Source organism: Neophocaena asiaeorientalis, unplaced genomic scaffold (assembly GCF_003031525.2).
Source record: "Neophocaena asiaeorientalis asiaeorientalis breed wild unplaced genomic scaffold, Neophocaena_asiaeorientalis_V1.1 scaffold118, whole genome shotgun sequence".
In the NCBI taxonomy this organism is placed as follows: domain Eukaryota; kingdom Metazoa; phylum Chordata; class Mammalia; order Artiodactyla; family Phocoenidae; genus Neophocaena; species Neophocaena asiaeorientalis.
Window position 1 is genome coordinate 3347450 of NW_020175528.1, and position 15993 is coordinate 3363442.

The following is a 15993-nucleotide window of genomic DNA, read 5'->3' on the forward strand; positions in this document are numbered from 1 at the left end:
TTCTTCATGTTTTCAGGGAATCTCACCTGATTCTTTGGGGCTACAATGTGCCACACACAAGTGACTCCTGCAGGGTAATCACGGTCTGGCCAGTTGGGGGTTTTAAAAGAGCCGGAAGGTCTTTCAAGGAGTCCTCCACAATACTGATCCCCTGAAGTTATTAAAAACGAAAAAAGAAAATCCAAGTTTATGGCAATGCAACCATGGGGAAATTAGGAATTTGGAATATTGATACTATAATAAAGACAATGGCAGATGCTTTTAAATTTTCTCTTAAAAAAATGGTTAGTCTCCTCTAAACCCACCCCCTTCCCTAACACACACACACACACATACACACACACAGAATGATCTCTAGGTTAACTGACATATCATATCAGCACAAGAGAGAGAAGGAGTGAAATCAGGGCCATAGCTTCCTTCCTTTTTCCCATTTTTTTGGACGAGACAAAACATTTGGGCATGCACTCATTCAGAAATCATGCAGGCTCATTAGAACTCTCAAGGCAGGGGTATTATTTACTAATACTATTTTTGTCCACGTCCACAGACAAAATCTGAATTAGCTGTTACAGACAACACTCATTCCTAGAAAACTTTTTATACTATACATCTTTCACAATTTTTAAGAATTTTGTTTGTAAAAACAATACATGTTTATAAATTTTCAGCAATACAGAAAAGCATTAAAGAAGGTGGGAGTGATTTCTAGATTGGGCCTGTGTTGGGCAAGCTCCCTCTTGGTCTGAGAAAGTGACTGCTCCAGAAAAGTCTCCTGGACTAACAGGTATAGGTGTCACGGGGGGGCCGCTCCATCCCGCGCAGCTACCCATGACCCTGGACTTGCCATCAGGCATGAGCAGTTCTGCTCTGAATGAACTCAGAACAGAACCAGGAAGGCTCTCTCCCAAGGGCCTCAGGAAGGGGTGCCGCCGGGTGTTGCCAGGACCTGCTGGAGGTGCCCTCACACCAGACAGCACAGGCCCTGTGCGTTATGACAGGGACTGTGCTTCGTCAGCCAGTGTCCCTCTGCTGCCCTCTGTCCCCAAACCCCTGGTTCCTCCCTCACCTGCACACTGAGATGGCCTTGTGTGGGATGAGACCATCCCCTTACCTTTTCCTCTATTCCTCCCACCCCAGACCCATAACCTCATGTAGAGCTCAGACTCAGCAGTGCTGGAGGTTCTCCCTTTATGCACAAGTCTCATTATTTCACTAGGAGCTTCCAGAAGTTTCACCACAGCTAAACTCAGCAGCACTTCTGATTGTTAGGATATTAAGATGGAGGTTTAGTTTCACACTTGGTCTTCAAGAGAAAATTCTGCAGTGTTAGATTCCTGCTCTGTGCCGATATTAGCCTCGCTTCTCTGGGACTGAACTGGGTTTCCCCAATACGCCTAGACTCCTAGTAAAGCTGTTTCTTCATTGGTGGGGGGAAAAAAATTAAAATTAAATGCGGGGTAAGATTACCTCAAATCCCACTAACCACAACGAACATGTGACAAACATCATTTTAGACCAATCTCTATGCATATGTATTGGGTTGGCCAAAAAGTTCGTTTGGGTTTTTCCTGTAGCATCTTACGGAAAAAACCAAATGAACTTTTTGGTCAACCGAATACAAAAAGGTTCACAGAAATAATTTTAGAAAGACATTTTAATACAAGTTTTACACTTAATTTTACTGGGACTTAACTAACAAAGAAACACTGAAAGGAATTAATATACTTTAATAAAAATATTTCTGTGACACAGAAGCTAATCATTCTTAAAGGAAGTCTCTAAATTTAAGACAATGTGTTATAAAAATTGAGCCTGGAGTAATTTCTGTAACTTTTTAAAAATATATATTTATTTATTTATTTTTGGCTGTGTTGGGTCCCCGTTGGTGCACAGGGGCTTTCTCTAGTTGTGGCGAACGGGGGCTACTCTTCGTTGCGGTGCGCAGGCTTCTCATTGCGCTACTCTTGTTGCAGAGCACGGGCTCTAGGCATGAGGGCTTTGGTAGTTGTGGCAAGTGGGCTCAGTAGTTGTGGCGCACGGGCTCTAGAGCCTAGGCTCAGTAGTTGTGGCGCACGGGCTTAGTTGCTCCGCAGCATGTGGGATCTTCCCGGACCAGGGCTCGAACCCGTGTCCCCTGCATTGGCAGGCGGATTCTTAACCACTGCACCACCAGGGAAGTCCATCTGTAACTTTTAATTCATGGAAAATTTCAAGCATATACAAAGTAAACAGAACAATGTAATGAATCTCTATGTATGCATCATCCAATTTCAACGATTATCATCATTTTACTATTCTATCAATGTCACTACCCAATGCTCACCACCTGCATTATTATTATTATTATCATTTTACAGGTTTGGGGGAGGTAAATTCAATACTCTGAAATGCACAAGTCTTAGCTGTAAAAATTTGAAAAATGGATCTGCCCGTGGGAGCCACACTCCTATGATTATAATAGAATCATTTCCCACAAAATTCCTGTATCCCTTGTCAGTCAGTCTGCTGGCTCTTCTTGCCATTTTTCTAAAAAATTTCACCTTAGATGAATTTTATTCTAGAGCTTCACATACATGAATTATACGGTGTGTCCTCTTCTGTGTCTGACTTCTCTTGCTTCGTACAATTTCCGAGATGCATTCATGTTGCTGTGTGTATTAGTAGTTTGTTCCCTGACGTTGCTAAGTAGTATTCTGGGGTGTGGAAACCAGAGTTTGTTCACGTATTCTCCTGCTGATATTCATTTGGCTTGCTTCCAGTCTGGGCTTCTGCGAATAACGCTGCTATGAACATTTTTGTATACATCTCTTTGGGGACATGTATTTTCATTTCTCTTGCATAAATATCCAGGAATGCAATTGCTGGGCCAAGAGTAGATGTAGATGTTTAACTTCATAAGAAACTACCAAAATTTTTTCCCCAAGCGGTTGTAGCATTTTTTACCTCTCAAGGGATAAGCACTTTGGTTGCATCACATCCTTGCCACCATTTAGTGCGGTCAGTTGTTTTAGCCAACCCGGTTGGTATGTAAAACCACAGTGGTATCTCATTGTGGTTTTAATTTGCATTTCCATGTTAACTAATGACACTGAACAGTTTTTCATGTACTTATGAGTCATTCATATATCTTCTGGATAGTATCTGTTCAAGTATTTGCCCATTTTTATATTCATGGGGATCTTTATCTTTGTACTGTTGAGTTCTTTATATATTTTGAATACAAATCCTTTATGAGGTAGTTTTGCAAATATTTGCTCCTATTCTGTAGGTTGCCTATTCATCTTTGTAACATTGCCTTTTATAAGCATTAGTTTTGATTTTAATGCAGTTTGCATGGTATGTATTTTTCCATCCTTTTATGTTGAACCTATTTTGTCTTTGTATTTCTAGTGCTTTCTTTTAGACAATTACGGTTGGGCTGTGCTTTTGAACCCATTCTAATAATTACTGTCTTCTAATTAGAGTATTTAATCCTCTACCTTTAATGTATTTATTGACATGTTTGGACAGTGTGCCAATTACTATTTTGTTCTCTTTGTCACACCTTTCTCTTGTTCCATCTGCTCTTCCTTTCCTGCCTTCTTTGGGCTGTTCAATAATTCTGGTATTCTATTTTAATCTTTTGGCTTTTAGCTAAAATATGTGCATTTTTAATGGTTTCTCCAAGGACGGCGTATTTAGAGTTAACAGTGTATTTCTTCACGTACTGTATATTTCCATTTGCTCCTCCATCCTTTGTTCAATTGTTGTCATATATATTATGTCATACATTACGCTTGCCACAATAGAGGGGTAAAGTTTTTTGTTTGCTTTGTTTTGAACAGACACATGTAAAGAAATTAGAGAAGAAAATAAAATATAGCCTTCTATATTTACCATTTCCAGTGGCCTTCAATCCTTCCATTACCTTTGAGTTACCCTGTGGGGCCACTTCCCTTCAACTTGAGAAACTTCCTTAAATACTTCTTGTGATGCAGGTGCTTATCTGAAAATGTCTTTATTTCATTTTTTTTACCATTACTATTATTCTATTTTTTAAACATCTTTATTGGAGTATAATTATAATGGTGCATTAGTTTCTGCTGTATAACAAAGTGAATCAGCTATACATATACATACATCCTCATATCTCCTCCCTCTTGCGTCTCCCTCCCTCCCTCCCTTCCTATCCCACCCCTCTAGGTGGTCACAGAGCACCGAGCTGATCTGCCTGTGCTATGCAGCTGCTTCCCACTAGCCACCTGTTTTACATTTGGTAGTGTATACATGTCCATGCCACTCTCTCACTTCGTCCCAGCTCACCCTTTCCCCTCCCCGTGTCCTCAAGTCCATTCTCTACATCTGCGTCTTTATTCCTGTCCTGCCCCTAGGTTCTTCAGAACCTTTTTTTTTTTTTTTTAGATTCCATATATATGTGTTAGCATACGGTATTTGTTTTCCTCTTTCTGACTTACTTTCATTTTTGAAGACTAGCTGTAGAATGCTGGGTTGATACTTTTATTCCAACACTTTAAACATGCTGTTCCACTGCCTTCTGGCCTCCATTGTTTCTGATTAAAAGAAAGCCATCCTTCACACCATTGTTCTTCTGTATGTAATTTGGGTTTTATCTAATTGATTTTAAGATTTTCTCTTTATCTTTCGACTTCTGTAATTTAATTATGATGTGCCTAGGTGTGGCTTCATTTTTATTTATCTTATTTGGGATTTGCTGATCTTCTTGGCTCTATAAATTGATGTTCTTCACGAAATTTGGGTGGCCTCAAGCCATCATTTCTTGAGATATTTTTTCTGCATTATTATCACTCTCTTTTTCTTTTGGGACACAAATTACACATGTGTTAGACCGCTTGACATTGTCTCACTGGTCTCCGAGGCTCTCTTTCTTTCATCTTTTTCCTCCCGGTTCTTCAGCTTGGATCATTTCTATTCAAATCCACTGCCTTTTTCTTCTTCTACCTCCAGTCTGCTTGTAAGCCCATCAGGTAAATTAAAAAATTACGTGTTCGGGGCTTCCCTGGTGGCGCAGTGGTTGAGAGTCCGCCTGCCAATGCAGGGGACACGGGTTCGTACCCCAGTCCGGGAAGATCCCACATGCCGTGGAGCGGCTGGGCCTGTGAGCCACGGCCGCTGAGCCTGCGCGTCCGGAGCCTGTGCTCCGCAACGGGAGAGGCCACAACAGTGAGAGGCCCGCGTACCACAAAAAAAAAAAAAAATTACATGTTCTGTATCTTTCAGCTCTAGTATTACCATTTTCTTTTTTTATATAGTTTCTTTTCTGAGATTCTCAATCTGTTTATTTTTTACACATATGTTTCCCTTTAAATCCTTAAACATTTATAATAGCTGCTTTAAAGTGCTTCTCTGCTAACTGTAACTTCTGGGTTATTTTGGGGTCAGTTTTTATGGACTGCTTTTTTTCTTGAATATGGACACACTTTCCTGGTTTCATCACATGATTGGATACTGGACATTATGAACGATACATTATAAAGTCTCTAGATTCTGTTGTGTTCCTATAAAAAGTGACTTTTGTTCTAGAAGGCAATCAACTTGGCTAGACCCAAGCTCAAAGTCTGTTGCCCTGGTAGCGGGCAGCAGTTGTAATCTCTGTTTTTTTCAACCTCCAGATGATGCTTTTGTACCAGGCCAATTGAGTTCTCCCTTATATATGTAGAGTTTAGCCATTAGCCAAAGATTTAGCTGGATTATACCTAAATTTTTTGTGCCTCAATTCTTCTTTGGGATTTCCTCCCAAAGGTTCTGGCTGCTCTCTCAAACCAGCGATGTTGCACTATAGCCCAAAGCAAGAAAAGATTAGGAGTGCCTGCAGGCGGAAGGCTGCAAGTTTAACAGATGTTGACCACTGTGGTTGTCTTCCAAGGGTAGAGGTTTCTACCCTTGGGAGCGCACATATACTGACACGGAACGATCCCAACTCGTAGTATGAAGTGTAAAGAAAAAGTTGTGAAACAATATGAATGTATGATACTACTTATATATTTTAAAAACTATTGCAAAAGTACATACATATAAGTAAGTGCATATAGACGGTATGGGAACTACCAGCCACAGCTATTTCTAAGAGGGGACTACAATGGGGTGAAATGTTTCTATAGCTGTATGTGTATATCTGTATGCAGGCTTCACATTTTTACTCCATGAATTTCTACATTTGAATTTTTATAAGAATATATATGGCTTTAAAAAAGACTGATTTTTTTTTATGGTTTATCTCAGAACATTGAATATAGTTCCCTGTGCTATACAGTAGGACCTTGTTGTTTATCCATTCTATATGTAATAGTTTGCAACTACTAACCCCAAACTCCCAGTCCATCCCTCCCCGACCCTCCCTCCCCCTTGGCAAAACTGATTTTTTTTTAAGATTGTTTTTTTGATGTGGACCATTTCTAAAGTCTTTATTAAATTTGTTACTACGCTGCATCTGTTTTATGTTTTGGTTTTTTGGCCGCAATGCATGTGGGATCTTAGCTCCCCAACCAGGGATCGAACCTGCACCGCCTGCATTGGAAGGCGAAGGCTTAACCAGCAGACCACCAAGGAAGACCCAAGACTGACTTTTTAATGGTCTCTTGATGGTTTGGTGGTATTTATTAGCTCTCTGTTTGAGAAGAATTGCTCTTAAACTTTAGATTAAATGAGTAAATCCATATAAATTGCCTAGAACAGTGCCTGACACACAGGAGGCATTCAACAACGGTGAGCCCTTATTATTGCTGTTATATGGAAACGATACCTCTTTCATTTGGTTCAGCGGCAGAGAACATGGCCATGAAGCCATTCCCAGCTGTGTTGGCATCGGAAATCATCTGTACCATCATCTTGTTGCCACTGGACACAAGAGCTCCGGGCCGGAACGTGCCGCAGAAGCGCCCAATGCGCTGGCCATTGGGGTGGCCGTTGTACACATCCACAAAGTCATAGCGACACAGGTTGTCACTCTCCAGGTCTATGAATCGGAAATTAAGAACTACTACTTTTCCCTCGGGGACCTGCCAAGAAAAGGGCCAAGTGGAAAACGGTGTCATGAAAACATCTGAAATCTTCACGTCTAGCCAATTACTAAAATAAGCAGATAAAAGTTTAATACCCAAAATGATGGTTTTTCTTCCCTCAACTCTGAACTAGGCCAGAAAAGATTTTCTACCATAATGCATTCCTAGTGAAAGATAAGCATTTGTTCTCTTTTGACAAATTCCACAATTCTCTGGGGTACAGGAGCTTATTCCTAGGGAGTCTGTCTCAACAAAGCTGCAAAATACTGCATCAGTCTTATTAATTGATAAGTCATTGCTGACAAAGAATACCAGTCCTGATTGGACCTTAGCACACATCTGCGTATTTCAAAGCACCATGGCACTCAGAGATAGTGCTTGGCAAAGCAACATTTGAAATGTCATTTTTCACAAATAATGCAATAGGACGATCTCAATATACAGAATGTTTCTATGAAGTTCAAACTGAAGGGGTGATTTGGCAATTGTGCAGTTAATTTACAGATAATCCACTTTGGATCCTGAAGAATCCAGATCAAATATCTACAATGATTATGTTAATTGAGTAACTGGTGAATCATCTCTTTTCAAAGTCGCTGAGTTTTTATTTGTTTTCCAGGTGAAAACTTTGTATAACAGGCAGCCTTGAAACACAATATACACTGATGAAAAAGATGTGTTTTCACTTTCTCATAAGACTTTCCTCACCATAATCTCCTCCTCCCTCCTTGTTCCCTGAATAGGTAGAGAAAATGGCTACAAAAGCATTTGGCAGGATTCTTACAAAAGCCCCATTTCTTTCCCAGTTCACACTATTTTAATTTCTTCATCCAAGCTGTTTAAAGTCTTGATCAGCTTTGTTTCATACTCAATAGAATAAGAATTTCATTCCATAAAAGCTTACAGATGACAAAGGTCAGCGATTAAAGAAAAAAACACAAGCAACACTGACTGCTTCATCTTAGACTATCTCAGACTCAAAGATCAACAGATGCTTTCTTATAAATATGGCTTCCCCATGCTGGTAAATGCCATGAATTTTTTTTCCTATAATAAGAAGTGTTTCAGTGTTATTTGCCTTTTTTGCCACATACACACCCAATGTAGAAGCTATAACAGAGTAGTCACAAGAAGAGGGATATTTTGGCTTTGACATGGTTGCATTCTAATTGCTGGAAGCTTAAGTGTGAATATCAGAAGCTCTAAAGCCACAGTCTAAGAAGCTGATAGCAAAAAATGCAGTTAAATTTTTAAGCATGCTCACGGAGATAGCTGTTGTAGAATGCCTTGTTTTTTTGTTCTGCTTTGTTGCATATAATCTCTATTTATCCCATGATCAGAAAATGATCAAAATGTGATGCCACGGGCTTCCCTGGTGGCGCAGTGGTTGAGAGTCCGCCTGCCAATGCAGGGGACGCGGGTTCGTGCCCCGGTCCGGGAAGAATAAACACTAATTCAAAGATACATGCACTCCAATGCTCTTAACAGCATTATCTACAATTGCCAAGATATGGAAGCAACCTAAGTGTCCATCAACAGATGAATGGATAAAGAAGATGTGTTATATATAAATACAATGGAATACTACTCAGCCATAAAAAAGGAATGAAATGTTGCTATTTGCAACAACATGGATGGACTTGGAGGGTAATAGGCTAAGTGAAGTAAGTCAGACAGAGAAAGACAGATACTGTATGATATCACTTATATATGGAATCTAAAAAGTACAACAAAGTAGTGAACAAAATGAAACAGGCTCACAGATATAGAGAGTAAAGCACAGTGGGGAGAGGGCAGGGAGGAAGGGCAAGATAGGGGTAGGGGAGTAAGAGGTACAAACTGTTATGTGCAAAATAAACAAGCCACAGGATAGAGTGTACAACACAGAGAATGTAGCTAATAATTTATAATAACTGTAAATGGAGTGTAACCTTTAAAAATTGTGAATCACTATGTTGTACTCCTGTAACTTATATAATCTTGTACATCAACTATACTTCATTAAAAAGGAAAGAAAAAGTGAGTCCTCTCTGCATGGTTGCGTTCTTTTTCTCCCCAGCCATGTTCAGCTCCCTGGGTGGAGGTGCAGAGCGGCTGGAGCTGGATTTAAGCAGTGCTGGGTGGGGAGGTTGGGAGGTGGAGGGGTGTTTGCCAAGTGAGGACTATGGTGGGGGAGAGGACGTAGGCAGGAGAATGACCATAACGGTGGACCGTGGAATCCAAGTTGGGTTGTAAGCATAGAAATCAGGACTCAGTAGGGTGAGGGCAGTAACAACCTAGATCATGGTAGAGGCAAGGACAATGACAGTGGAAGTGGGTGGCTGAGGAGCGATGGAGGAGAGGAAGCTAAGGACCCAAGGGGATCATCCGCGTAGATATTGAAATTACTGCGAATGATGACAAGGAAGGTGCTGAAGACAGTGACCGTGAGCCAGGGGCTAAAATTTACAAGACAGGAGGGAGACTGTCCTAGAGTCTTTGGACGACAGCAACAAGGAGGGACATGGGGCATCATAGCCTTGTTTCATTTCATTCATCATAGGTCTGTGACACTGAGAAAACTGGGTGACTGTGGTCAGGCTGTTGAAATGGAATCCAAGCCTTGGAAACTCATTCCCAATGGGATAAATCTTTCCTTCTCCAACATTCTTTATTTGGTCTCGATGCAATGAAAAGTTGAAATTTCTCTGAGAATGAGACACAAATATATCAGCAGCAGAAAATGGGTTACATTGTATAACTTTCAACACAAAACCCAACAACCCGGACAAAAACTCTTTGGAAGGAAGGTTTCAGGGGAGATCTGTACCCATTGTGGGTCTATTGGAACCACAGACGAATGCCATCTCACACTGAAGGCCAAAGAGAAATTCTTCTGCAAGTGAGATGCACATTGCATCAAACCCTTTCGCTGTAACACAACAGCTGTTCTTCATATTTATATAAGGAACCAAGACTGTCTGATGCTCTGTGAGGTGAACTTTGCTAAGAGTTCCTGGATTATGATTCTAAAGGACTTTGGAAAGCATATTCTCTGAAGATGACCTTCCACTTGAAGAATCTATGGTCTGTACCCTTGATTTTTCTTTGTTAGGGATGTAAAAAAATATAGAAAGAAACAGAGAGTAATGTAACACACACCTGGGTACCAACCAGCCAGAATTGATTATTGTTAACATTCTGTCAACACATTCTTTAAAGTCTCCTTTAGAAAGTAAATACATAATTTCAGATAAAATGAGTTTTCCTTGGTCCTCGTTCATAGCCTCATTCTCCCTCCTTTGTCAGAAGCAACCACTGTCACAAATTGAGTGAGTTTTCTTCTGTGCCACGCAAAATACTTTTATATACATGTATATGTATCCATGCAAAATACATAGTTATGTTTTTGTGTCCGTTTTCCCTGAAAGATGGAGCTCTAGAAGGTAAGGATCCCCCCCGCCTGCCTTGTTCACTGTTGCATCCCCATCTTCTGGACAGCACATGGCCCCAAGTAGAGGTGCATAATAAAGATTTATTAAATGAATGAATCCATCAAGAGCTAAATGGACACCGGTTTCTTTGCACAAATCCTGGACGAGGCACCTTTTGGGTGGCTCTGCCTCTTGGGTTTTAATTTCATATCCCACCAAGCAGCAAAACTCCAGAAGGCCCCTCTCCTTTCTACGTCATTCTTTACCAAAAATAGAAGACATATCTTTGGGGAAACTTTATATCTCAAATCTCCCGTAAATGCTAACAATGCAGAAACTCAAGTAAGGTACTTTTTTGGGGTAGCAAATTAGACAGGGCTACCAAGTTGTTGAGATTCTATTGACCAAGGGATTCATCTGCCTGTAGAAAAATAATTCTGGGCTTGTGATTTTCCCTATCAGTAGCCGAGTCCTGTGTGGGCCAAAGCCCAGCACTGCAACAGTGACCTCAGCTCACCCCACAGCCCGTGGGGTGTCCTTATGGTCACAGGCAAGTATGCCAAGTCGCTGGATGCCAATGCCAGGGTTGCTGCCAGAGAATGAATGGGGAATTGCATTCTGAGCTGGTCATTTGCATTTTCAGGATACTATGAGCAAAATGCAAGAAAGAGAAGCCACAGCAATGAGGAGCCCGTGCACCGCAACTAAAAAGTAGCCCCCGCTTGCCACAGCTGGAGAAAGCCTGCATGCAGCAGTGAAGACCCACCGTAGCCAAAAATAAATAAATTAATTAATTAAATTAATGTAAAAATAAATAAATAACCGAGTGGATGACAGAGGACTTAAAATTGTGTTATTGGCTATCGATGTGTATATTCAACTTGAAATTATTAAAGTAAATCTATTTCTATCAGTTGCAAAAAAAAAAAATGCGAATAGAAGCCAGCTGCTTTTGTGTGGAGGAATAGATTTCGGTAGAAGTGGGAACGCTCCTTTGTGTCTGTATCTTTTCTTCCCCCAACGCATCGTTTACTAATTTGAGCAAAAAGATCTGTTTCTGCAGCCTGTCTGATTTTTTTTAAAAGCCCTCGTTTTAATGTTCTTAGATTTTCTTCTTCCACAAACAGACCTTTCAGAAAGCATGTTCTAAAATGCAGGCCACATTTTATTTACAGCAAGTTCAAGAGGCACGGCAGCTCTGTGTCAACTCACTTACATCTCCAAATGTAATCCAGAGAAATGTATGTACAAAGTACGCACAAATATTTGGCTAGGCTTCAAGAGGGGGATAAATCAGAAGCTTCAAGATCTTATTCATGTGTCTCTTCTATTTATTTATTTTATTTTTCTTGGCAGTGCCACGTTGCTTGGATCTTGGTTCCCCGACTAGGGATTGAACCTGTGGCCCCCTGCAATGGAAGTGAGGCACTGGACCACCAGGGAATTCCCATCATCTGTGTCTATTTAAATACTCCTCTTTTTAAAGATGGAATCTTATAAACATTTGGAAAATAAGACATACATTTTGATTCATGGAAATAACGTGATGTTTTGAAATATATATATATATATGTTTTTGGTTAGGGTTTTTACCAAAAAAAAACCTGTTACACCCTTACGTCTGGAAGGAGGGTGGAAACCCCCAACTACCTCAAGCCCAGCCCATGAGAACCAGTGGAGATGAGGTTACACTCCTCTGCTGAAAACTGTCCAAAGCTTTCCCAGCATGGCAGGAATAAAATCCTCACTGTACCTGTAATCACACACTTAAGTGTATAAAAGGTGCCGGTATTTTTCTAAGCCCTTGACATATATTATTCCACTTAATTACAGCAACCGTATGAAGTTGATATTAGCCCAGTTTTACAATTTACAGGTAAGGAAACTGAAGCAATGAGAGGTTTACGGTCCTGTATGATATGGCCCCTGACTATCTCTCCGACCTCATCTTTCCTTGTCATGCAGCAATCTGGCTGTTCAAGGAACCCTCCAAGCTGGTTCTCCACCTCAGGGCCTTTGCACAGTCTGGCCCCTCTGCGCAGCACACTCTCCTCCCTGATATTCCCAGGTCTGCCTCTACCTACCTCATTATTTAACTGTCAGCTCAAGTGTCACCTTTCCAGAGGGGTCTCTCCCGAGCCCTTCAGTTGCTTTAGATCATGTTGACCATATAACCGTGTTATTTCTTTACAGATTATGTATCATCTGTCTCTTCACCAGAATGTACCATCCAGAGACCAGAGGTTGCCCACAGCTAGTTCAATACTTAGCTATTACAGGAGTTCAAAACGTAGTTATTGAACAAATGACTGGAATCCTTATAATCTTAATTTTAAAAAAACAGTGCAGACCACAACTCCTATTACTAGCACATAAGTTTATAGAACAACGTAAACTAACAGGTATGAGGCAAGCAGTAGTGGCACCCTTCTGAAAAGGAAGAAAGAGCTCAGAGTGGGTATGATGACTTACAGCCACCCAGCAAGTCAGCGGCAGAGCCCAGGTGTCCTGACTTCTACCCGACTGTGTTTCCCATGGCCCGACGGTGGCAGAAGCTGAGGAGATGCTCACTGATCTCGGTTCCTTTCCCCAGGCACACAGGAAGCTGACATGCTCCAGCCTGCACTGCACTTAGGTTGGGGCCAGGTGCCTGGGTCCTGGTCAGTGGGATGCAGGTGAAGTGAGGTACCCACGTCCAGGCCGAGCCATAAAAGTCCTCTGCACAATCCTTTCAGAGTTCTCTTTTTGCTCTAAGGAGGGGACTCAAGGGAGGAAACAGGAAGGTTCTAGGAGATGGCAGAGCCACACAGGAGCTAATGCTCAAAGGAGAGTTGCCCGGGACAGCCATCCAACTGCACTGGACGGTGACATGAGCAAGAAATTACCCTTCGTTCAGAGTCACAAACATAGAGAACAGACTTGTGGCTGCCAAGGGGGAGGTGGGGTGGGGGAACGATGGATTGAGAGTTTGGGGTTAGCAGATGCAAACTAGTACATACAGGATGGATGAACAATAAGGTCCTCCTGTATAGCACAGGGAACTATATTCAATAGCCTGTGATAAACCATAATGGAAAAGAATACGAAAGAGAACGTATATATATGTATAACTGAATCACTTTGCTGTACAGCAGAAATTAACACAACATTGTAAATCAACTACACCTGAATAAAATAAAGAAAAAAAAAAAAGAAAGAACCGTTTGGGGCTTCCCTGGTGACACAGTGGTTAAGAATCTGCCAGCAAATGCAGGGGACACGGGTTCGAGCCCTGGTCCGGGAACATCCCACATGCCGCAGAGCAACTAAGCCTGTGTGCTGTAACTACTGAGCCTGGACTCTAGAGCTCAAGAACTACAACTACTGAAGCCCACGCACCTAGAGCCCGTGCTCTGCAACAAGAGAAGCCACCGCAATGAGAAGCCCACGCACCGCAATGAAGAGTAGCCCCCGCTCGCCGCAACTAGAGAAAGCCCGTGTGCAGCAACGAAGATCCAACGCAGCCAAAAATAAATAAAATGAATAAATTTATAAAAGAAATAACCGTTTGTTGTGTCAGGCCATTGAGATTTGGGGGGCTGTTTGGTACAGCTTTACACTTTGGGTTAATTATCCTGATTGACACATGGATAGTGACACGTGCCAGTTGTCCTGACCCAGCAGCTCGGTGACAGGCAACTGTGGAGATATCTTTGTTGTTTTTTGGTGCCTATAAGTTCCATATGAATCAGCATTGTAATATGGCCACCAAGAAGCGGACACGGTCTCAGGCTGTGTGAATGGGACGGGGGGAGGTGACAGACGATTTGAAGCAGTCAGAAAAGAGTGAATTCAGAGGCATCACCGAGGTACGTGCTGTAAATTCAGTGGCTCCTGCAAAGTCTAACTGGCTCTTCTGGCACCACCGTCGTGACCCCTGACGCCTTTATCTGTGGCTGGGCAGTGAAGGAGAGAAGACAGTCAGCAGCCATGGGTACTGCTCGAGATGGGAAAAGAAGTGGGTCTTCTGATGGAAGACCTGGCTGTGGAATGAACAAGAAGCTGGTCATGCATCTTAAGCCTGAGAGTGAAGATGGAAAAACCAGAGAGGAGAAGGTGGCTCCCGCAGGGCCACTCAAGTCTGCCACAGGAAAATGCAGATAGGAAAAACGTGAAGGCACAACAAAGCAGCACCCAGGGCAACAGGAACTCTGAGGAAAGTCCAGCCAGGATGGGGAGACAGGCAATTGGGCAAAAACCTACTCCTTTAGATTTTGCCTGGGGGAGGAGGAAAAGTCAGGTTTAAATGTAGGGCATTCTGTATAGCTGATTCACTTTGTTACAAAGCGGAAACTAACACACCATTGTAAAGCAATTATACTCCAATAAAGATGTTAAAATATATATATATATATGTAACATATATAGAAATTTTTAAAAATGTAGAGTATTCCTTTTTTAAAAAACTGAAGTAATTTTATTTATTTTTACTTTTTATTGAAGTATAACTGATTTACAATGTTGTGTTAGTTTCAGGTGTACAGCAAAGTGATTCAGTTATACATATATCCATTCTTTTTCAGTTTCTTTTCCATTATAAGTTATTACAAAATATTGACTATAGTTCCCTGTGCTATACAGTAGGTTCTTGTCGTTTACCTATTTTATATATAGTAGTGTGTGTATGTTAATCCCAAACTCCTAATTTATCCCTCTCCCCCTTCCCCTTTGGTAACCATTAGTTTGTTTTCTGTGTCTGTGGATCTATTTCTGTTTTGTTTATAAGTTCATTTTATCTCTTTTTTTTTTAAGATTCTACATATAAGTGATATCATATGGTATTTGCCTTTCTCTGTCTAACTTACTTCACTTAGGATAATCTCTAGGCCCATCCATCTTGCTGCAAATGGCTATATATCATCCTTTTTTATGGCTGAGTATTATCCCATTGTATATATGTACCACACCTTCTTTATCCATTCCTCTGTGGACAGACATTTAGGTTGCTTCCATGGCTTGGCTATTGTCAACAGTGCTGCAGTGAACACTGGGGTGCATGCATCTTTTCAAATTATGGTTTTCTACAGATATATGCCCAGGAATGGGATTGCAGGATCATATGGTAGCTCTATTTTTAGGTTTTTAAGGAACCTCCATACTGCTCACATCTTTTCACAGATGTGCCTCTTCTGCTTTTCCTGTGGCTCATGGTATCACTAGGACCCTACCACAGATGTAAGTGATGACAAATCTGGGCAAGTTATGCATTAGTCATCACTTTTCCTGAGAACTGGAAATTCACTACTTAATTTTTCACTACACATGAGCTGTCTTTTTAGCTATTCTTGAAAGGGTTTACTGCAAAATAAAAAAGCATTACCCAACAATAAAATAAAAAAGCACTACCATACAATAAAATATTGATTTATAAAATAAAGAGCTGTCGATTTATACCAAGCCATAAATAACGAAACCACTCTAGCAAGAACACTCAGACTGTTTTACAGCAGGACAGCTCAGCCTCCTTTCCCCAGCGTATATTTCACGCACAATGAACCTATACTTCCCATGTTGCCCAT

At 41.2% G+C, this 15993-nt stretch overlaps 1 protein-coding gene across 2 annotated transcripts in view; it reads right to left on the reverse strand.

Annotated features, from left to right (window-relative positions):
* The window catches only part of PCOLCE2 (procollagen C-endopeptidase enhancer 2), a 68287-nt gene that overhangs the window by 18708 nt on the left and 33586 nt on the right, over positions 1 to 15993 (reverse strand). For both annotated transcript variants that reach the window (XM_024769099.1, XM_024769098.1), the window contains exons 3-4: positions 6764 to 7019; positions 27 to 151 (exon numbers count right to left, since the gene is read on the reverse strand). In XM_024769099.1, the coding sequence (XP_024624867.1) occupies positions 27 to 151; positions 6764 to 7019 (381 nt within the window). The remainder of the gene's footprint in view (positions 1 to 26; positions 152 to 6763; positions 7020 to 15993) is intronic.